The sequence below is a fragment of the Vulpes lagopus genome, chromosome 19 (assembly GCF_018345385.1).
Source record: "Vulpes lagopus strain Blue_001 chromosome 19, ASM1834538v1, whole genome shotgun sequence".
In the NCBI taxonomy this organism is placed as follows: Eukaryota; Metazoa; Chordata; class Mammalia; order Carnivora; family Canidae; genus Vulpes; species Vulpes lagopus.
The window spans coordinates 29,418,200-29,442,656 of record NC_054842.1 but is presented as its reverse complement, the minus strand read 5'-3'; the positions used below and the strand labels follow the sequence as shown (position 1 = coordinate 29,442,656).

Sequence of the window (24,457 nt, the reverse complement as noted above, 5' to 3'; positions counted from 1 at the left end):
ATATAAAACATTTCCATCATAATGGACATTTCTATTATATAGCACTAGTACAGTGACAAAACTCCCAAGCTAAGTGGGCTGGGGTTTAAGGCAATGGGATGTTCAGTAGAAATCAGAAAACTAAGGCACACAAACTGGGTACTCATGTTGGGGAAAGGAGCAGCTGTGGAGGACATAGAGGCATTCAGCACAGGAAGACATATTTGAGACCCTTGCCAGTATTTGAATCAGAATTGGCTCAGGGTCTGTATGGATGGAGCCAGGAGCCTAGAGGGACGGGGCGGGGGGGTGGGGCGTTCAGCAAAGAAAGAGGAAGACCCAGAACCCATCATTGTGACACTAGAAACCTCTCCAAAGGTGCTTATACGGTCATGCTTATCTTATTTACTTCTGAGGCATACTGCTAGCCAAGGTGATGTGATTTTACTGTCCATTCTAAATGACATGAGCCTGGAGCCATATCAGGTGGTAAAAGGACTGTCCAGTTCTAGGTTCCACATTTTACATTTGTCATCTGGCTTGTGTATTACTCTGAGCAACAGGATTTAGGTGGAAAAGCTTCAAATTTGAATGACTATATACCATAAAGGTGAAATACACAGACCTAGGAACTTGACTACCTAGGCTTAAATCCTACCTCATGAAAGCTTTGTGAAATTGGGATAATTATAGGGCTTCTCTACCTCCCAGTAAGAGGGGATAATAATAGTACTCACTTCAAAATGTTGTCATAAGGATGAAAAGACAGTGCCTGTAGATGATTTGAACAGATACTTCATCAGAGAAGATATACAGATGGCAAAGAAGCATATAAAAAGATGTTGAACATCATTGATTATTGGGAAAATGGAAATTATCATCACATACTACACACCTATTAGAATTTTAAAAGTTAAACATAACTCATTTCAATCCTAGGTATTTACCCAAAAGAAGAAATATTATATACATACAGATGCTTGTATATGAATAGTGATGACAGTTTTATGTATAATAGACAAACTGGAAATAATCCAAATAGCCATCCATGGAATATTACTCAAGAATTAAAAAATGAGCTACTGATGTGCTTGGCAATGAATAAATCTCAGAATAATTATTCTGAATAAAAGAATAAAGACAAAAAAGACTATATACTGCATACTATGACATAAAATCATAGAGAATACAGAACAGAAAGTGGGTCAGTGTGGTTTCTTGGGAATGGGGTGGGAAGGGAGGAGCAGGAGGAAGGAATTACAGAGGTACTGTGAAGAAACTTGGAGGGGGCAATGGCTATGTTCATTATCTTGATTGTGGTCATGGTTTCACAAGTATGTACATATGTCAGAACTTATTGAATTGCATAATTTAAATAAATATGATTTATTATATGTCAATTATACCTGAATAATGCATTTTTAAGTGTCTATGGCACAGCTGACCTTTTATAAGTATTAACTATTATACACTTTAGTATTATACTCAAAAGTGTTTCAGATGAAATTTTTAAAGGGGCCTCTCATCAAAAGCAGTACTCAATAATTGATTCTATCACCATCATACCATACTTAGCAGCATGTTTCATTTCTTTCAAGGCATTCTCACAAATAAACTTGAATCAAGGAAAATAGTCCAAGCGTTGAGGTCAGAAGGCATGAGTTCAAGTGCTCATTCTATCATCCAGTACCTTGTGCTGACATTTGTCCTTGATTTTTCTCATATACAAAATACTCAAAGTTATATCACATAATTGCTATAAGAATCAAATAAAAAACTGGACATAAGCATGTTCTGCAAATTATAAAGCATCATGAATATATCAATTACTACAACTAGGGAGGAAAGGAGATAAGCGGACTTTTGGAAGAGAGGGTAACAGAAGACCACCAAGATTAAACTTGACAAAAAAACCTTACAGAAGAACAAGACCCTACATCTCCAAATTCCAGTACTTTGATATTGCCACATCAGAATCTACTAGAACATCCTTAAAATGCAGATTTCTGGGCCCTACCCTATACATGCTTAGTCAGAATCACTGGTGGTAGAGAACAGGAATCTGAGCTTTTAAAAAAAGCTGCCCAATGGATTGATGCACCTGGTAGCACCAGTCAGTAGATGATCTTTTGGAAACAATCACCTTGACCTTGATGCCTCTCAGTGCGAAACATGAGCTATCCTCAGCTCTATTGCTCAGATTAAACCTGGCTTCAGTCTCCGGAAAAGATAATGCACCTCCCATAATGGCTGGGAATGCAGTAAGTTTTAAAACATTTTCTAAATAGGCATTTGGTATTGCAAGCACTTTCTCTACCATCATTCTTTTTCTGAGCTCCTCTATGCTCTTAGGATTCTTACTGGCCCCGAGACTATCTGTGGAAATTATCTATTTTAGTAATGCAAATGTGTATTTTAAAATTTCTATCCAACCAGTCATTTCCCTCAAAAAACCAAGTCATTCCATGTTGCATGTTGGCAGCTTGCCTTGGAAAGATTGTCTGAGGTGTGTGGCTTGATGCCAACATAAACTTTACATCTATGTGATCATCTGAGAATCAAGAAGTGAAAAGAAAAGCAGCAGGATTGGGGCACATCAGCCCCTTGTGCCATCTGTGTGGCTAAAGCAGGGGAACAAAGACTAGAATTGGATGGAATTTCCATCTCCTATTTCTTATCTCAACCCACCTAGGGCTATTCTTTCACCCATAAGGAGAGAAGATTCCTTTTGTGTGTCTTAAAGATGTCAAATTGATCTATTAGTTAGTTCTTCGGGGTTATTTCAAAATCCTCTATCAAAAGGCACCACATGAATATTATTAAATCTCTTATATGGCTCATTATTCTGTGAATTTGGGCCAGATATTGCAAAAATACTTCTAAGGTCAGGCAAGGAAACTCACTGAGGCAGAAGAGCTTGGTGAGTGACTGCCCCATCTGAATGGCAGTCCCCAATTGTTGGAAGGTATGAATGTGGCTCCACGTTACCAGATATTCTGATTTTTTTTCCCCAAAGGTGGGAGGGGCAATAGAAATAGACCCTTTTATGGGACTATTTTATTTATTGTTGCCTTTTATGTTGGCAAATTAAGGGAGAAAGTACTTTTAAATGGGACCAATAAAAACCTCCAAGTCAGCTTGAACTTGCAGACTGCCAGTCTGTGACCTCTGATTTACACCATGATCTTTAACCAATTGAAAAAAAAAATTATGTCAAAAAAATTATGTCAATACAGTAAATCCTTTTACCTATACAATCATCCAATGACACTTTCAGTCCTAATCTACAGAATGAATATGATATAAAAATGTAAAATTCAGGCAAACCATAAGAGACTTTTAAAAAATTATTATTTTGAGAGAGAGAGTGAGCATGGGGAAGTGAGGGGAGAGTTAGAGGAAGAGACAGAACATCTCAAACAGACATACCAGTGAGCACAGAGCCCATCTTGGGGCTCAGTCTTACGATCCTGAGTTCATGACCTGAGCTAAAATCAAGACTCAGATGCTCAGCTAACTGAGCCACCCAGGCACCCCAAATCATAAGAGACTCTTATTTATAGAGAACAAACTGAGGGTTGCTGGAAGAGGAGAGGATAGACTAAATGGGTGATAGGCATTAAGGAGAGCACATGATGGGATGAGTACTGGGTGTTTTATGTAAGTGATAAATCACTAAATTCTATACCTGAAACCAATACTACACTACATGTTAACTAACTTGAATTTAAATTTTAAAAATGTAAAATTCAGCTCAAATAGAAGCTGAGCCTTCAGGAGAAGCCAGAATAGTCAAATAAGCATTGGTCTGAACAATAGCTTACTGTAAAATGCTAATCAACAGTAGCTTGGGATTTGGTTTTCTGTCCATTGGACAAGGACATAACCAGAATCATGTTCTCCTTCTCCTCATAACCTGTATGGTCCACCCACCAGGAAAAGCAGGTGATGTTCCTGACAAGACAACTCTCTTTCACACAGAGTCCATAGGGAGGGCTGGGGCCGGGGACAAAACACTGAATGCAAGAATGTCAGGGGAGACTGCAGCAAGTATTGATTTTCTTCTTTGCTGGATAACATGTATCTGCATTATATGGTTAAAGGCAGCCTTCCCTTGAGTTTTTTGAGAGACTGTTTCCTTGTACTCTAATGAAAGTACAGGAAATGGTCTTCCCAGTTTGTGCTAATGAATGACACTTGGGAAGTATCCAATAGACCATGTTTCTATTTGAAAGCCAAAAGCTGGGATCCCTGGGTGGCGCAGCGGTTTGGCGCCTGCCTTTGGCCCAGGGCGCGATCCTGGAGACCCGGGATCGAATCCCACGTCGGGCTCCCGGTGCATGGAGCCTGCTTCTCCCTCTGCCTGTGTCTCTGCCTCTCTCTCTCTCTGTGTGTGACTATCATAAATAAATACAAATTAAAAAAAAAAAGTTGAGGATCCCAGGGTGGCTCAGCGGTTTAGCGCCTGCCTTTGGCCCAGGGTGTGATCCTGGAGTCCCGAGATCGAGTCCCGCATGTGGCTCCCTGCATGGAGCCTGCTTCTCCCTCTACCTGTGTTTCTGCCTCTCTCTCTCTCTCTCTCTCTCTCTCTCTCTCTCTCCATGTCTGTCATGAATAAATAAAATCTTAAAAAAAAAAAAGAAAGCCAAAAGTACATATAGGCTCCAGCTGATTTATAAACTATGAGTAATGAATATCTCCTGTTGGGAGATACTGTAAGATCTTGGGTTAGCTAAAATTTGAGTTAGCTGTCATTAAGATCTTGGGTTAGGGATCCCTGGGTGGCGCAGCGGTTTGGCGCCTGCCTTTGGCCCAGGGCGCGATCCTGGAGACCCGGGATCGAATCCCACGTCGGGCTCCCGGTGCATGGAGCCTGTTTCTCTCCCTCTGCCTGTGTCTCTGCCTCTCTCTCTCTCTGTGACTATAATAAAAAAAAAAAAAAAAAAACAGTTGGACACTCAACCGATGGAGCCACCCAGGTGCCCCAAGGAAGCATGCATTCTTTCATCCACTCATTCAGCCATCCATTTAAAAAAAAAAAGATCTTGGGTTAGCTTCTCAGAATATAAATGGTGTTGTAAATGGCATTTTGACATGTGACAGACATAAAGGAAAAGAACCTTAGAGGTCAGAGTACTGGCAAAAAGCAGGTGGCATACTCAGAGTTTCATCTAGAGGGTTAAACTCTTTATGGAGGGATCCTTTCTATGGGCATGCACGGGGATAGGAGGGCCAATAAAGGATGCTGAGGCTTATTAGGAATAACAACAGCAGAAAGTCATTACCACCCCTTGATCTGAAGGATCAAGAGAGGGAAAGGAGATTGTGTTACCAGAACCCAGCAAAAGCTCCTTCTGCAGAACAGAGTCTACTAGCAGACTGTGTGTGCAGAGGCATGGTGCTGCTGCCAGCCCATCTCTATCCTCCCACTGTCTGATCTCCTGCTAAGTCATCCCCTTGCCTGACTCAAACCAGAACCTAGAGGGCAAGGAGGCCCAGGAAGTCCCATCCATAGAGATCAGCCCCCAGGGGCAAGAGTAGGGTAGAGAATGACAGATATGGATCTGAGAGAGAGGGACAAGTGGAGACTTATTATCACAGAAGGCAAGGAGAGTCATAACTCATGGCATGTTAGAGCAGGAAGAGGCTTTTCACCTTCCAATCCTTGAATCCTCATTTTATTGATGAGGAAACTGAGGCTCAGGGGACTAAAATGACTGTGTAACCATTGTAAACCCAATAAAAGGCATAGTTGATACCAAAGGCAATCATCTTCATTCCTATTCTCATAGCCTTTCCATTTCATTATGCTAGGAATCTGGAGTTGCGTAATTTATGTTAGAGTAGGATTAGCTAAAATGGGGCACCTACATGGCCAGTACCTACATTACCATTACTGTGCCCATCAGACATCACTAACCTATCACAGATTTCTTTCCTTCTGAGCCCAGCAGTACTTTCAGACTCTTTTTTTCATCCTAGGGCTCCAGGCAGTCACTAATGATTGATCCATCTTGTTGCCCTACTACCTAACAACACAACATGTTTTAAATCTTTAAATACAAAGCTTCAGACTATTCTATCTATATCCTTGAACCATGGCTCTTTCTCTTGAAGGTGCTTCCTTGCAGACTTTCAAATTGCTCACTCTGGTGACTCAATGGAGGAGGGCATTTATGGTTTGGAAGGAGGGAAAGCACCATAAGATTATTTCACCTAAAGTGTAGTAATAAAAAGCCCTAATCCCCGGTGGGTTTTCTCTTCTTCTCTCCTTGCAGGTTGACAGGACAGAGGTGATTCGCACCTGCATTAACCCGGTGTACTCAAAACTGTTCACTGTGGACTTCTACTTTGAAGAGGTGCAGCGCCTGCGGTTTGAGGTTCATGACATCAGCAGCAACCACAATGGACTGAAGGAGGCGGACTTCCTGGGTGGCATGGAGTGCACACTCGGCCAGGTGGGTCCACAGAGGTCCCTTCCTATTCCTTGCCTGCTTGTGGCCTCTCTTCCTCCTCTTTTTCCTCTATCCCTGCATTCTTTCTCCTCTGGTTTTATTTTTCCTTTACATGTAGCATTTTATGAGTTCCCATACAATGTCATATCCATTATAGTTGACAGTGTACTTACACAAGGATGATGTGGCAAATATGGGAAGACCTACTTACTTTGCAAAATTAACCATTTTTTTTTCTTCTGAATTCCTTCATTCTATCAGTTATTTCACAATTATTTATTGCATACTTACTACACTCTGATTGTGGGTGCTATAGTCTTATTCTGTTACATTATAAATTTCCATCTTCCAACTCAACTGTGAAAGTCCCCATACAGAGAGTATTGCTCATTGAGATGTATTCCAAGCTTCTGGTACCAAAAATAGCCCAGGAGAGGGGCTAAATAGCTATTTGGTGAATGAATAAATGCTTTTACTTAATCCTCAAAATTATGTGAAATAAACATCATTATTGTATCGATTTATCAGTGAGAAAACTAAAACTCAGAGTGGTTAAGCCTAAAGCCCCACACTAATAAGCGGCAGAACTAGAACTCAAACGAAGTTGGCTTCATCCCAAACCCTGTAATTCTGCTTCATGACACCTTTCCTTTTTCCTTCCCTTCCCTTCTTGCTCTACCCAGAACTTTAGTAGGTGCTGAGGAGAAATCTAAATGAAAAAATAGTTCCTATGCCCAAAAGTAGACACTCTAGTTGAAGAGGGCACACTTTTTACACCTAAAATAGAGCAATTCATGATGCAATGTAAACCATAATGAGACAGGACTAGTCATAGGGTTGTGGTCCAGGAAGAGTGAGCTTTGTGCTAGGTAGAATCAGAGAAGGCATTGTAGATTCAAACTTTGAAAAAAATATGGTTCACAGATTGAAAAAGGAGGAGGAAGGACTTTCAAGTAAGAAATCAATATATAGAGGCATAGAGGTCAGAACAATCATGGTAGCAGTAAGAGACAGAGGACACTAGGTTCCTTGAATCAAGGTCAGATGCCAATTTACTGCAAAACCATTGATGATTGAGTTTCAGAGCCCCTCACTTGGGTAGAATGCTTCCAGGGCTCTGTGTGACATTTTTATTTGTCGTCTTGAACTTTTTTCTCAAAGCATTCCAAATTATATAAACCTCAAGTCCCATAAAACCTGCATCAATCCTATGCAGAGGCAAAGGTCGGGTTTAGGGATTAGTAAGAAAGAGCCTGCCTGGCAAAGAGATGACAAGCATGCATTTTTCTTAACTTTAATTGTGCCTCATGCCACTTATCACTAATTTCTCCCATGTGAGCACTGAGTAACAAAATAGACAATGTTCTCAGATACCTTTTTAAGCAGATATAATGATTACTTTCATTAGATTATTCTTTGTTCCCTTAGTAAAAGCTAAAAGTCCAATGTAGAACTATGGCTGAGGGGAGGGAGAGAAGGAATCTGGGATATTCTCTATAAATATTATTTCTCTCATGACTTGAAAAAAGTTGATGGCAGATAGTGCTAAGGTCTGGCCAGGTACAATGCCTAATAAGTAGTACAGAATGAATGAATGAATGAATGAATGAATGATGGATTTGAGGTAGAATTCTATAATGTATAAATAAAATAAGGTGATTAAAGTAGCATCTCTTATAGATATAAATGAGCCACACCAAGATTCTTTTTTAGATTATGGACATCCCCTCATGTATTAAAGTTATATACTACCCTAAGGAACAAATCTAGATCCATGCACGAGTCATATAAATCAAAGATATTTTTCATTAAAAGATTTAATCATTTTGTCCATGTGAATGGCCCTCAAACATGCATCTTTAGTTTCTCACAACCCTCATCTTTCCAGCAGCCAGTAAGTCCTTGACCCCCTACTCTATGCCAGGCATTGTGCTGGAGGCCAGCAGTGTAGTGTTGAGCCAAAAACATTATCCCAGCCCTCAGGCTGTTCACAGTCTAATTGTGGTTAAAGATGGGAAGCACGTAATTAATTAAAGTACAACCATTATAATTATTCTTAAGGAGACGTATGGACTAGGAGAGCAAAGATTGAGAGAATGGTGTCAGGTGGAGAGGAGAGCAAAGAAAGATGCTGGAGGGAAGTGACATTTACACTAGGACTTGAAGGGAGAATGAGTGTTTCAGTTGAGAAGAAAGAGGAAACACATTCCAAGCAGATGAGAAAATTATACACAAAGCCTCTGGATTCAGAAAGAAGTTTGGCATATGGTACATAGTATCTTCATTTGGGTTTTCCAAGAAGCTGACTCTGAGACAGGAAGTCAAAGGAGGTGAAGGAGATGTCATAGCAGAACAAGAATGTAAGATAGGAAAAGGAAGGCAGCCTGTAAGAGTGTCGTCAAGCCAGCTATCACTGTGGCCAACTGGAGCTTAATTCTGCGGGGAAAATTTTGGAAGCCAGTGTAGAGCAAACATCACAGAAGTATCTCACCCTAGAGATGAGGGAACTTTGCTATTTATATGCTTCCGGTATATAGTTCATTAGTCATTGAGGGCTGTTTCCAGGGTGGGAACATCAATCCTTGAGTATTTCTGGCTTATCGCATGGGCAGCAAAGCAGGCTCCAAGTAGCCCAAGAAGCTACAAGCAAAGAAATACAAGTGCTGGTGGTCAAAAGTCAGTGATGTGCACCGAAGTCACAGGCCAGGGGAAATGAGCAGAGTATTGATGGCATCTGTGACACAGATGCTATTGGCTGCTTACCCAGGAGCCAGTCACTCCCCTCTTTTAGCTGTCAGGCCCTGATCATTTTCAGATCATTTTCCACCATGTAGCTGTGTAGAAAATAGCCCTATCCCTAGCCCAAGGGTGAATCCTGAGTAATCTCAGCCAATCACATGAATCCCATTCCCATTTGCCAGAGATTGGTTGGCTTAGGGGTGGGCTTGTGGCCAGTTCTAATCCATAAGACATGATAGTTTTTCTTGGAAAGCTTCTCTAACCTAAAAAAGGAAGAGAGAGAGAGAGAGAGAGAGAGATCCACATATGAAAAAAAGAGTTCTCTGTCTATGATTACTGGAACCACTGTAGCCATTTTGTAGCAAGGGTGAGGATGAGCACAACCTTAAGGGAAAGTCAGAGCCAGAGAGGTGGAGGCACTGGCTGATATACTGTACCTGGGCCCACTGTATCTGTGGGCTCCTTATTATGAGAGAATAAAGTATCCTGTTGTTAAAGTTGTTTGGGATGGGGTTTTCCATTCCTTCAGCTAAAAGCACCATAATTGATATAGAGTATACCATTGAAAACATATCAGTGAAAAATGGATGGACTGTCTGGAGTGGGGGAACTGGGGAAGTCCATTGGCTTAAATTTTTTGAACCCTTAAGATGAGGAATATATAGAAGTAAGCACTGAGGGTGAGATTACAATTAGTACGTTCTAAATATATCTTGATATTTTTGAAAGAACTTCCATATTGACCATTTCATTTGAAACTCTTGACAATGTTGAGAAGACAGGTATCATCATCTGCCTTTTATAGCTGAGAAAACTGAGGATCAGAAAGATTCAGTTTCCTGACAGAGCCAAGACCAGATGTCAAAAGCTTTTGGTCCCTAACCCAAAGCTCTTTCTTCTGCCATGATTTAAAGAATGATAATGTAGAGAGGCCACATGTTCTAAGGTCTCTTTTAACATCTGGCTTAGGTGAAGCAAGTGAGCAGCAAGTCAGACTTGTTTAGTGTAGCCCTAAACCATGTTTCCCAAGCTGTACTACTGTGCCTCTGACCCCAGGTGACACCCTAGTGTCTCTGGGTATCTTGTATATTCATGGATGACTACCCTTTAATATTATCAGCCATGTGATAGTGCGATTAAACTTTCCATACGTTTGAGGTAGGCATGAATTGGCTGAAATCAATCAGAATATTCCATTTTTGTCGTTGCAGGGATTAGTTCAGTGAAAGTATATAACTAATCAGAGATAGTGAAATGTATATACATATTTGCTAGAGCCTTCTGAGAAAGTAAAGCTGTGAGGTCTGGAAATGGCACCCTTCAAGGAGAGAACATGGAGCTGCTGGGGAAGGGAAAGGAAGGGTGATAAAATGACAAAATGTGGGTAAAAAGAAGAGTCACCTCAAAGGGAAGAACAGAGAAATAGAGAGAAATCAGATCATATTATTTGCATGCTAGATGGTGTCCTGTCTGAAGCCAGTCATTCCTGGGAATTTTGGTCAATAGCTTCCCTTTATTATTTAAATTATTGTGGGCTAATTCTTTTTGCCACTTGCAATGTGGAGTTCTAACTAATCAAGTCATATTCCATAAAACTCCTGCTCTAGGCCATAATGACCGCTTTCAGACTCCAACATCCTATAATTCATCTCCACTTCACTCATTTAGTAACTGCCTTAAGAAGTTCCTTTTTCTTAGTTCATTAAAATCATTTCTCTCTTAATTAACATTTATTTTTATATATATCATTTGGCCCCATAGCTAGATTACGAGTTCCTTAAGGCAGAGGCCATAATCAGTACTTCTTCATGTCTAATGCAACACCATGCTTTATATATCACACAGGCTCAGCCACATTTATTGATGAGTTCATTTTGAAAATTTTAGATCAATATAAAACTTTTATTTATCATGGTAAGTTTCATTCGATCACATGTTCATTATTTCAACAAGCATTTAGCAAGTGCTCCAGATACACCAATACCCATGACGAAAAAGACAGAGGCCTGGCCTCAGAAGAGCTTACAATTAGCTGGGAGATAACAGACTGGTAAATAAATAATTAAAATGCATGTTATTTCATGCCACAACAGAGATGTATTCCAGGAGTGATGAGGGAAAACTTATCTCTTCCTAGAAGGGATAGAAGGTCTCATAAGAAAGATGACTCTGGACCTGAACCTCAAAGGATGAGTAGGAATTCACCAGCAGAGAAAAGAAATAAGAACTCTCTGGGCAAAATGACCAGGACACACAAAGGCATAGCAGCACAAGAAAAACAAAGAACTCTAAGTGACTCAACATGGCTGGATGGCCAAGTAAGGGTGGAAAAAGGATAGAGGAGGCTAAACAGGAGAAGACCAGCCAGAGAAGGAGGACTTAAGTGCCGTTCTCTAAAGTTTGGAAAGACCAAATGTGCTGCACTGGAGGTCCTAGAGGGTTTTGACTAGGGGAAGGACAAGATATGGGGTGTATATTAGAATTACTATTAGTATTACTAATTAGTATTAGACCACTTTAGTGTTCCTGAGAAAGGTGAGTGGGAGAGTGGATGTGGAGTCAGGGAAACCAGTTAGGAAGCTCAGGCCATAACAAGAAAGAGATGAGAGGGCAATGGTGATGGAAGTTGAGGAGACCTAGGGCGGAGTTTGGCCAAGTGCAACATCAACAAACTTTGGAGAATGGATGAGGGAGGAGTGTTCAGGAAGCTGGCTCAGGTTACTGGAGGAGTGATTTGCCTATCTTTCAAAGGAATCAAATTGAGGAATCAGGTGGGGAATAGAACGTGATGCTGGCTTGTCAAACTCAGGATATCTGTGGAGAATCCAGAAGAGGTTGCCAATTGGCATTCCACCACGTGGATCTAGAAATGATATAGATTTGAGAGTGGACCCCCTATGGCTCAGGTAGCCTAAAAGTGGATGGGATCCCTCAAAGAGATCCTTATTTTTAAAAGGAAATTCATTGAACATGCCATATATAAACAAATCATAAAAGATTTTTAAAAAATTGTTGAATATGCAAGGACATCTCTCTACATTCTTTCAGATACAAATGTGAACTTGATGTTAAATATGGGAGTGAATGAAAGCTTTCTCTTTTTTTCTAAATTGTTCTTTTCTCTAGTATGATCCAGCAAAACATACACACACACACACACACACACACACACACACAAAACACAAAAAGAAAATGTCAATACTTTCCTTCTTCATCACTTCAGTAGTTCAAGAAGATTTTTTTTTTCCTTGTACTGCTTAGTTAGGCAGGGAATGGCTAGATTTAGGAGCTGTTGAGCAGCTGGGGGAAAGGCACATTCAGGGTCTGAAGCACTGTTTCATAATGCTTAAATGCACATGCTGTGGAACCTCCTGGACTACAGTCAAATCCCAGCTCAGCTGCTCTCAAGTCGTATGTCCACAGGCAAATTCTTGCAGTCACTTAAGCTTCAGCCTCTTCATATGCAAAGTAGAGATAATAATAGGGTTGGCCTCAAGAAATATTGCAAGGATCCAGTGAAAAAATACATATAAGGTGCTTAGTGGAGTCCCCAGCAGGAAGGAGCATTCAAAATATGGAAGCTATGATTAAAGACTTGAGAATCTAGGAAATGATGGGAAGAATCAACATATCTAGGAGCCAGCTTTGTTTCAGGAGTGAAGGTGGAAGTGAAATGGATAAAAACATTCTGACAAAACACCCATGTTCTGGGCAATTAGTAAAACCGAAGTTAGGACTTTGCCTCAAGTTTATTGAAAACTTTAGTCAAATGAGTCTCTGTGTGTGTGTGTGTGTGTGTGTGTGTGTGTGTGTAACTTTATTCAGACTATTTTTTAAAGATTTTATTTATTTATTTATTTATTTATTTATTTATTTATTTATTTATTTATGAAAGAGAGAGAGCATGAGCTCAGGGCTCAATCCCAGGACCTGAGATCATGACCTGAGCCTAAATCAAGAGCCAGATGCTTAACCAACTGAGCCACCCAGTCACCCCTATACCTACTCTTTTTAAGTAAAAATGATTTCAACCGAGATCTCTGAAATAATTGGGGTCAGGTATTCTAATTCCTGTCTTAGCACAATGAAGGCCCAAAAGGAGAGAGAAAGTGACATCCCAAAACCCATGCTGGAAGTCACACATTCAGAGCTGTCTCCTCAAAGCTGTCTACAGGTACTTGCCCTGTCCAGGTGAGTTGGCCACATTCTCACTCTGCCATGTGAAACAGTGGGACTCGTGGCTTTTAACAAAGGAAAATAGCAGCCCTCAGCATGCTAGAAACGGGCATTGGCCATGAAGTTGAGTACAAGCACAGCCAGTGACTTAGCACCTAGCAATAATACCAAATGAAGGATCATGTCCTCCAAGAGCACTCTAGGCAGAACTGTGTGTTCTCAGCAGATGGCTGAGGGGGGCGAATCACAGAGATGTAGGGGGCCCAGAAAGCTGTGTTCTCCTTCTGGGTGAGCTTGGAGACTGTCCTTGGATTTCTGTTGGCAGAAAGAAGACTAGGAGCTAAGCCCCTCTCCTGCTGCACCCAACAGAGGGCATGCCAAGGAGAGCTATGATGATCCCTCACCATCTAAGAATAGCAAGCAGACCTTCTTTAAAGGGGTGCCCTCACTTTCTTTCATTGCTTTTTAACTAGTCCAGTTATGCTCAAATTCTTCCACTTCTTTGCACACCAAATGCAGTGGGGACACTGAGAAATAATGAGAACAGTAAAGGTAGCAGTTACCTTTCCCTAGGTACTTGTAGTTACGAGTCACTGGGCTAGGCGTTTGCAAAACCTCACTTAAATTAATCAGCTGGACATCCCTGGGATGTAGGCACTACCATTATCCTCATTTACATTTGAGGAAACACACTGAATAAAGCTGAGTGGCTTATTTAAGTCTACACAGCTGGTAGATGGTGGAGCTGGAACTCAAAGGCAGATATGTTTGGCTCCAAAGCCCATCATAGCTCGTCACTGACCAGTATAAATTGGAATATAGTGTCAATGCAAAGCACAGAGCTGACCTAGCTAGATTTTTGTTTTATTGGTTTTTTTTTTTTTTAAGTTTGTTTGTTTACCTCATGTGAAGCTGATAGAGACAACATAGGAATCGTCTTGCAAAAAAAGAAAAACCACCTTGGTCTTCTTTCCTTCAGGTCTGCATACTGAATTTACTCTAAATACAGCATGGTTTCTTAAATAGTATCAATGTTTCAACCTCCCCAAACCAGAACCTTATAAAATCAGCACCCAGAAAGTGCCTCCTCCTGGTCTTTTCACCCTCAACCGAGTTGAGCACCCCACTAACCAAATTCAGTGATTGCACACCACCCCCCACCTTCCCTGGGTGTCTCATCATTGCTTTTCTTGTGGGCATTTCCTCTTCTCCATGGCTCAGAGTATAGTTACAACTGTCCTCTCTTCATTGTCATGTAGCTATACTTTAATGTAATTCTTCCCCCAGAGGGCAGAGGACATCTGTTAAAACCAAGAATGTCCTGCTTTCTGTCATCATAAGTAGGGCAGAGAAATCTATGATCCCTTAAAGGAGTCCTGTGCCGTCTGGGAAGCTCTGAACCCTCATTCATGAGAGAGGAATCATGCACTGCCTTCCCACGGAGCAACAGTTCTCCAACTTGAGCTCTAATCAGAATCCCTGGAGGCTTATTAAAACCCAGAGTGCTGGGCCCCACCCTCAGAGTTTCTAATTAAGTGGATTTAGCAAAAAGCCCAATAATTTGCATTTCTAAGATGCCAGGTGATGAGGATGCTGCTGGTGGGGGGCCACAGTTTGAGAACCAACTCCCCCAGGGTCTTGCAGGAGGAATGCTAATAAGTCTCCTGGACACTGAATCACTAGTTTTAATTATGAAAGAACTAATGTTTAGGGCAATTGTCTGGAGAAATTAAGGAGGACAAAGAAAACATCTAGAGAGCAGAAAAAAGTTGTTTCGTAATTTTTACATAGGATCACATACAGGAATTTAGCATTTACTTTCTTAAAGATCTTAACTCCCCTCCACTAAGTGTAGTTGAATGGACCTATTAGCCGGGCCACTGGTTCCCTTCCTGATACAGGTGAATGTTAGGATTACATCAACCACAATGGCCCCTGAAAGGATTGGCAGATCAAAGTTGTCAATGGTCAGTGGGAATTTGGTTTCAGGATGGGCTGGACCCAACCAGCTGACACTGGAAATGTAACAGTGCAGAAGGTGCTATCCAAGCTCATTGAAATGCTCACACTGAGATTCCACAGGTTGGTATTTTGTTGCATAACATTTAATATTCTCATGGCATAAAATTGATGGCTCAGGGAAGTTAAATTTACACATTACAGCAGGTAACTCATTTCCCTTCTGCTTCTCACATGAAAAGCTTTCCCTAACTTTGCCAAATTACTGCAGGCAGAAACCACATGAGTGATAAATGATGTCATAAATAAATACCATCATCTCAGCTACCATGGGCTGGCTGAGAAGTCCCAGGAAGTGGTCTCTCCATGCTTACTGACTTAGTTAGGCAGGTGGGATTCACATAGCGTGATTGCTGGCTAGCAAGCCCTCAGTTCTCCAAGGAGAGTAACATTAATTCTTGCCTTTTTTTTTTTTCTGTCTTTGTCTGACAAGCAAATCTAAAATTCGGATCCTAGGAAAATCCTCTGCTTTGTCTGGAGTCTTCCTTTTGTACCTTTAAATCTCCTTTATGGTGTCCTGCCCTGGAGTGCGAGCCCTAGGTCCTGGATCTGCCAGCAACTCCTTATGTCACACTGGGCAGTTTGTTTACCTCTTGGTGATATGGTGACCTCATCTATAAAGGGAAAGTTTTGTCCTGATTAATCTCTAAATTCCTTCCAGTTCTAATAGTCAGCGATTCTTATTCATCTCTTTCTTCCTCTTGTCTCTGAAAACAAGCATCCCCTCCTGCATTCTCATCTCTCTTCAGGATAGTTTCCATCCCCTACCTCCCCACCCCTAGGCCCTTCTTACATCATCTGTTAGCATGAGGTCTTTCCTTCTTGCAAAGTCATGGATGTCATTCAGCCACACATTGTGTTCCCACCTAAGTGCCCCACAGGAAAGCACCTTCTCATGTCTACTTAATTTCAAAAATAGTTTTTAAAAGATATATTTAGTGGCAATTAAAATGGGCCTGTGTTTACAAGCCCTGTTCCACACATTGACAGTAATATGATACCTCTACTGGCTCCAAATGAGTAAGGAGAAAAGAACAAGAGATCTGGAAAATGGATGAGAATTTGAAAGAACTGATGTGTCACCGCTGAAAGCAACTCTAGATGTTTGTGCTGGTCCCAACTCTTTAAGCCAGGACAGAATGGGGCACTCATCTCCCAGCCCACCCCACAATTTCCCCTGGGCCTGTTTCCCCATAGGGAGCCAAACACGCCAATTGACTTGAAGGCAGCCACCTGGGACCTCTAGCACAGCACCCACTCTTGCTTGTTTCCAGCCAGCTTTCATTCCAGTCCTTTTTGCTACAGTTCAGAACTACTGACCTTTAAAAATTCAAGCTGAACCCTGTCTTGATGGTGTTTGCAATGCTCTCTCCACCACCTGGCCTTTGCTTTTCTCCTATAAAAGTTGTCTTGCTGTACTTTTTTACTTATCAGCATCCTAAGTGCCTTAAATAAAAATGTCCTGTACTTGTCTTGGCCCTGAAGCATGAAACACTGTAGCACATGAACTGAATTATCAATATGCCAAACAGCCAATTCGCTGAAGTCAAATTACCAAAAATTTGATTCACCAAATAGAACAGTAGTTCTAATATTAATTCTTTGGTAGATATTTTAACTTACCAAAAATAAGGTATTCAGACTCTTTATAAAGTATGGTACAATTATTTTAAAATTTGTGAAGATTTCTGCTTTTCTTTTCATTTAGGCTGCTTATGAAATTTAGTAACTGATTATCACAAACTTTTCTGAATATCAACTGTAGCCATATGAAGACTAAATTCTCTTTTGTCTTCTCTCCCAAAGGTGAGAAAAAAATATGGTACTAGCTATTAAAGTGCCCATTTCTTCCCAGGCCAAAAGACTAGGAGGATGTATTTTTAGATGACAACAGTGATGGCAGGGAGGTGGGATTGTGAGTGATTTTTAGTGTCACCTCCATGTTTTTCTGTATTTTCTAAAAGGAATATATATCACCTCTATAAGCAGAAAAAAATGCAATAAATGTTAGTAAAAACATCATAATAAGTCCTATACACTGACTTCAGAGAACTCATATTCATGAGTTCTGTGTCATGACTATGATGCAGAAGTATTATATAGATAAACTTCAGAGAACTTTAGAATATATAAAGAAGTCTACTTTGGGAAGTGTGAGGGAAAGGTTTTGGGGCAAGATATTTGTGCAGCTATGCTGTTAGGTTTTTAAGTGAGCATTTTGCAGACGCTTCAGGTAAAGGCTTCATTCCCACCACCCCACTCCAGTTCCCACAGGGAGGAAGGTTCACTTGGGTAATCTGACTATGATCTTCTGTAATACCATTTTTTATTACAGAAGAGACCATGGAGGGCTTGGAGCACTAATAAGGAATAAGTCAAGGAAGCATCATTGGAGCTGCAGAGAGGTTCTGACATTCCCCCAAAGCCTAGAATCTCCAGTTCAAGTCTAATTTGGGAAAGAAAAATTTTTTATGTTGAATTAACCTGATAAAGTTTAAGGGGAGAAGAAACAGTAACTGCTTGGGTTACAAAATCATTCCCAGATGTCTTGGTTTCAGATTCAAGGACAAAATGAGGCCAGATCTGAATTCATTAACTTTGTTTTAGATGGAATGTGAGCCTTTGGGGCTTCTCTGTACATGAGGGCAGGTCAGGTGAGACAGTGAGTGTGCTGATTAATGTGCTTCACCCACACTTGCTTGGCGTCTGCCCACTGGAGGCTTAGGTCAGCACATATTCCCAAGCCAGTTGTTGGAAACAAGGGAGTAGAATTGCACCAAACCTCTCTCCCCAGTGAGAATCAAACCAAGAAAATTAGTATCACAGTAAATTTGCAGACAGAACTCCGGTAGAATCAGAAAAGCTTGAAATGGGGAGGAAAACAAAAGCAAGGTTGAGTTTTGTTGGATGAGTGGGATTCTGCTCTCTGGTGCTTCTAAGCCTCTGCTTAACTACTTCCAAGGAGAGGGGGATTCATTCTTACATGTAAGGTATCGTGATACCGTTATGGTAACCTATGACTGCATTTGCCCAGGTCACCCTAGTTTATACCCATTGCCAGGATTTAATTATTAACACTGTCCCCTTTCATTTTCAAATTGTCCAAGTTTAGGCAATATAGCTTATGGTCCCTTCATGATAATAAATCACCTCCATAGCTAACATTTACTAAGTGCTAATCATGTACCAGCATTTCTGAGCTTGGTGCTGATGACATTATCACCATCATCCTTATGGCTATCATCACTAGCCCAAGATTACATGCGTGTCATTAGGGTCAAAGTCAAGATGCAACAACAGGCATTTGGATTCACATTCAGAGTATTCAGTGGTTCCCCCCAAGCCCCTAAGGTATACTACCTCTGGGCTTCCATTTGACGACTCGGGAAGAAAAAGATCTATATCCCTTTACAGATCTCCCAAATCTTCCTACTGACTTTCTCACTAGTGGTCAGTTGCAAGGAAGAGACTGATATTCTGGAGGCCTTTTAATATCCCAGATACCAGGTTACATGAAGCCAGTATCTTCTCCATTTGTTAGATCAAGAACTCAGCTGTACAAGCTCAACTAATCCATCCAAGATCATGCTGACAGCAAGTTGTAGAGCTAAGATTCACACCTGAGCTGATCTGATTTCAGTACTTGCCTTCCCATTATACCATATTGCCTACTGCAACACATTCAATTTCTACAACCATTTGCAGATTGGAAAAAGTGGAGTAGCAATTCTCCCTAAATGCTACTATCATCGTAAGACTGCTAACCAAGGTCAAGAAGGAAGCAACCTTTTTCATGAGTTGTTAAATTGACTCCTTTATCTAAATAGTCTCTTTCTCCTAGCTCAGGGAGACCTGTGACATCCATCTGCAAATAGACACCCCACTAGTATTTCTCTGAAATATTCCTGGACCAAAGAGTCTGAGCAGCTTGTAGTGTTTAGGCTTCATCCTTCCCTTGGCATGGACCTATTGTTCATATACCAATTAAGGATAGCAACCAGGTTTAAATAACTGGTATGCATTCATTCAGTGAATAATGCATTTAATGCTAGAAATAATAATTTAAAAGCTTATATACATTTATTCACTCATCCAAATAATTATGTATGAATTTATTCATTCATTTAATGGGCACCTATTACATGCCAGACACTCTTCTAAACACTAGGGCATCAGCCAAGAGCAAAGGGGATAAAGCCCTGTTCTCATGGAGTTTATCTATTCCTACATAATATAATAGACAATGATAGTGCTATGAAGGGAACCCCAACAGGATAAAGAATAGAGAGTGGTAGGCAGGGGGCGGGTGCTAATTTAGATAGGAAAGTCAGGGAGGGCCCTTTCTGAGTAGAGATGAGAATGAAGTATGGGTACAAGCCATGTGAAGAAATCCAGAAAAGAGTTTCAGGCAGAAAGCAGAGCAGCTGTTCTTACATTGTACTGCCAGACCTTATGCTGAAAACTTTGCATACATTATCTCCTTTGATCCTCACAAAAGCCCTGTGGGGAAAGTACCATTATTTCCTCATTTTCTGTTAGCCACTTGAACCTTCAAGTAACCTGCTTAAGTGCACACCATTTTTAAGTGCAGGAGTCATGAGTTAAACCCAGACCTCCTGACTCCCAGACACCATCCCCACTGCAACTACTGAGCGATTGTACACCTTGGCCAGTCTGCAACACTTGTCTGTACTTTTTTTTTTTTTTTTAAGTAGAGCCATGCCCAGTGTGGAGCCCAACATTGGGCTTGACCTCACAACCCTGAGATCAAGACCTAAGCTGAGATCAAGAGTCAGACTCTTAACAACTGAGCTACCCAGGAGCCCCTGCCTGCACTTTTGATGCAAGATTGAGAGAATGATCCCTAAGAAAAATGATAACAAAGCTTGCATCATCCCTCTGATTCTGGTCCTTTGTAATGCTTTTGATTACAGAGGAGACCCAAGAAGGTTTGGAATGCTAGTAAGGAGCAAGTTAAGGATGCCCATGGGTCCACAACTGTGGGGAGTTTAAATCATTATGTCCCCAGGTACACCAGATATTGGACTGTGGCAACTTCTAGAGACTTTTGCTCCAGAGACCCTCCCTCAACTTTGTGGCAGGGCCCACATCTCAGGCTCTTCCAGACACGCAAGAACTTCTTCCACATGGCTTCCCTGTAAAACAAGCAAGATTTTCCATCCCTCCACCTCATTATTTGTAAGGAGTGGCTTCATTGTTTCTCTGTATGTAAAGGCAATACAAGCCCATTTTAAAAACTATTCAGAAAAAGGGACACCTGGGTGGCTCAGCTGGTTAAGCACCCTGCCTTCAGCTCGGATCATGATCATAGGATCCTGGGATGGATCCTGCTTCTCCCTCTCTCTCTGCCATTCCCCCAACTTGTGCTCTCTGGCTCTCTGTGTCAAATAAATAAATAAAAAGTTTTTAAAAATTAAAAAACCCCAACTATTCAGAAATACATAAAAATAATAAATAATAAAACCATCCTTCTTCACAACATGGAGAGATAGCTAGTAAACATTCTGGTTCATATTCTTCCAGATTTTTTCTATGTAAGCACATACATATAGTTCTTTTTTTAAATAACCATTTGGTCATTTATACATACCTTTTGTTGCTTGCTTTTTTTCTCATAAAAATACATCATGAATGTCTTTCCATGTTAATGTATGTATTTCTACATTAACTGTTTTAAGGGCTACACAGTATTCCATGATAGCAAAAATCAGGTAAATCATGTCAAGTGTCCCATACAGTGGACACTATGACTGTTTGTAGTTTTCCACAATCATAAACAGCCCTTAAATAAGCATTGTGTTTTATATATCCTCATGCTCTCTGATACTGATTTTTTAAAAATAAATTAATAGCAGTGGAATATTCAGGCACACATTTTAAGGTCCTTGACACAAGGTGCCACATATGTGTATAGAAACATGGTAGCAACTGCCACTGCAGTTAAGGGAATGGAGCTGGATTAACTAGATTCAAATCCCAATTCTGCTGCTTTCTGGCTGTAGGACCTTGAACAAGCTACCTAGCCTCTCTGTAGTGGGCCACATGGTGGCTCCAAAAAAGGTATGTCTACGTCCTAACCCTATAATCTGTGAACGTGACTTTATTTAAACAAAGAGTCTTTGCAGATCTAATTAAGTAAAGGATCTCAAGGTGAGATCATCCAGGATTACCCAGGTAGGCTCTAAATCCAATAATAAGTGTCCTTGTAGAAAAGCACCAGAGGACAGACACAGATGGGGAAGGAGAGTACCACATGAAGGAAATAGAGGGATGTAGCCACAAGTCAAGGAACAATGGCAGGTACCAGAAACTGGAAGAGACAAGCTTTGGAAATCTCCTTAAGAAACTCCAGAGGGAATATGGCCACATGGCTTGATTTCAGACCTCTGCCCTCCAGAACCAGGAGATAATACATTTCTGTTGTTTTATGCCACCAAGTTTGTGGTAGTTTATTATGGCAGCACTAGCAAACTAATACACTCTCTATACCCAGTGTTCTCAACCATAAATGGGCATATGGTACTACTTCATACGGCTGTCATGAGAAATAAATCAATACACATAAGGTAGTTTAGAGCAGTAGCTGGCACATATTAAGTACTCTTGAAGTGGTATTTATTATGATTATAATAGTTGTGTGACCTTAGTTATGTTTGATCCCCTGGTTCTTTCACCTGTTGAATAGTAATAAAAATACTCTGACAGCCACAGAGTTGGAGTTTGCTTCTTTCACTTAGAAATGGTCAAAGAATTTCTCCAATCCTCTTCTGTCCCATGAACTACTAATTTGGTTGCAAGCCTCACTGAAGACAAGTCACAGACTGCCAAGTGTGGTGGTTGAATAGGTGCCTTGTACCCTTGACCTGACAAAATGCTCTGTCCTGGGCACTGAGATGTTTTGGAGAAGGCAGGTCTTTCTCTATCTCTTGATTGTCTTGTAGTATGGCTGGGGGCTGGGGAGGGTGGCCTCTGAGCCAGGTCACTTGTGATGAGGAGGAGGCCTTACCCTCATCATCAGAGGCAAAGGTGGATAACACAAGGTGGAATACACAGCAGTCCTAAATCCCTCTCTGAAACTCTCTCTCCACTCCATCCCTTGCTAAAGAAGTCAGAGAAAGGGTAAAGCCTGTAATTACACTTGAAGTAATTAGAATCCTGCTTAATAGAAAGCTTAAGATGAGAAGCCCAAACCAGTAGATCACCCATTCAGTAGATCTCCTGTCATTCTGAATCATTCACCCCAGAGCTTTCCTTCTGTAGGTCTCCCCTGGGGAAGCAAGGACTGTACTGAATTTACATAAAATGTATGCACACATGCATGTCACATGTCCTCTCCCCTGAATGCCTGATAAAGCTTCAGCATGTACCTTACTTCGTTCCTACAACTTTGCCCATTAATGAAAGTCTAAATCAGCAGAATAGATTAATTTAAAAGCCCTTTTCCAAATCTTTAAAATCTGATTGTATTGTAATAAAACTGTCTACATTCAATTCTCACTTTCTAGCCCAGTGCTTCTCAACTTTAATATGCATGCAAATCACCTGAGGATCTCATTGAAATTCACATTCTGATTCAGAATGTGTGGGGTGGGCCTGAGATTCTGCATTTCTGACAAATTCCCAGGCCATGTGGCTGCTGGTGCTGCTGGAGGGTGCTAGGTAGGGTAAGGTAGGGATGTCAAACATAAAGAGCCAAGGAGAAGCTCTTCTATGTCCCACAGGTGACCACTTGCCTCCTACACAGCAACTAATGAAAACTTCTAATGTGGGTCTTGAAAAATGAATACGATTTGCTAGCTGTGGAGAGAGGGTATGAGTCATCCTAGGCAGAGGGAATAGCATAAGGAAAAGCACACTTGTTGAAGGTTTTTTTTCATTTAGTGCATAGGAGAGGCCAAAGATCTCAGGAGTTACTCTCTGTTTGGACAAGATTGTGGGTCCTTTAGGTCAGCAGTGAGAACAAGACAACCAGGAAATGGAGAGAGAACAACAAGAGCAAGGATGCTCTTGCTAGCATAATCTATATCTTGAGCAGGTCTGATTTCTACCACCTGAAGTGATATTGCCCAGAAGTCCTGGGGAGGAAAATGGATAGGTGGGGATTCCCTAAAATGAGTCATCACTAAGGCATCATTGCATCCTTTCCTGAACTTTGAACCTGATCATGGGCTAACTCCATCCATTAGTTCTCTGTGTTTACAATTACAAATTGTCACAAACATGGTGGCTTAGAATAGTACAAATATATTCTCTCACAGTTCTGGAGAGACAGAAGTCTGAAATCAAGGTGTCAACAGAGTTATGTTCTTTCTGAAAGCTTTAGGGAAAAATCCATTCCTTGCCTTCCCCAACCTCTGGTGGCTGCCAGCATTCCTTAGCTTGTGGCCACATGACTCCAAATGTCCAGTGTCCAGGGTCCAATGTCTAGTGTCTTCATGTCTCTCCCCACTCCCATCTTAATGGTTTTTTCTCTTCTGAGTGTGTGTTATCATATTCCCCATCCCCTGGTTCTCTCTTATAAGGACACTGGGATTGCAGTAGGGTCCATCCACAATAATCTACCCATTTTAAGATCCTTAACTTAATTACAGCTATAAAGACTTTTTTTTGCCATATAAGGTAATATGCAGAGATATTAGGAATTAGGGTATGAATATCTTTGGGGGGTCATTTTTTAGCCTAGCATAAGCCAAGATTGCTAAAGCACTTGGTGTCAGAGTGCAAAGCCATCAAGAGCCTAGTCTCTATAAATTAAAGGTCTTCTTTCTGTCTTCATACTCACCAGTCTCCTCATACTCATGCCCTTCTGATCTACAGTTCCTGCCACTCAGAGCATCATCCCTCCCCTCTGACTCTTCAGATCTCTTCCAGAAGCTCTCAGGTCAGGAGTAGTTTCTTCAGAAATGCCTTACCTGACCTCCTGGATCAGGCCTGTCTTACTTCATGGCATGATTATGCTTCTCCTTGCAAATTTGTCATGTGTATTGTGTGGCTATTTCTGAGAGGGCAGTGCTCCTGCCTGCCTTGTGTCTTCACTATATTTTCAATGCCCATCACATAATATTCAA

At 41.0% G+C, this 24,457-nt stretch overlaps 1 protein-coding gene across 5 annotated transcripts in view; it reads left to right on the top strand.

Annotated features, from left to right (window-relative positions):
- Positions 1-24,457, top strand: part of CPNE4 (copine 4) — a 493,898-nt gene that overhangs the window by 332,891 nt on the left and 136,550 nt on the right. For all 5 annotated transcript variants that reach the window (XM_041733665.1, XM_041733664.1, XM_041733667.1 and 2 more), the window contains one exon: positions 6,258-6,437. In XM_041733665.1, coding sequence (XP_041589599.1) covers positions 6,258-6,437 — 180 coding nt within the window. The remainder of the gene's footprint in view (positions 1-6,257; positions 6,438-24,457) is intronic.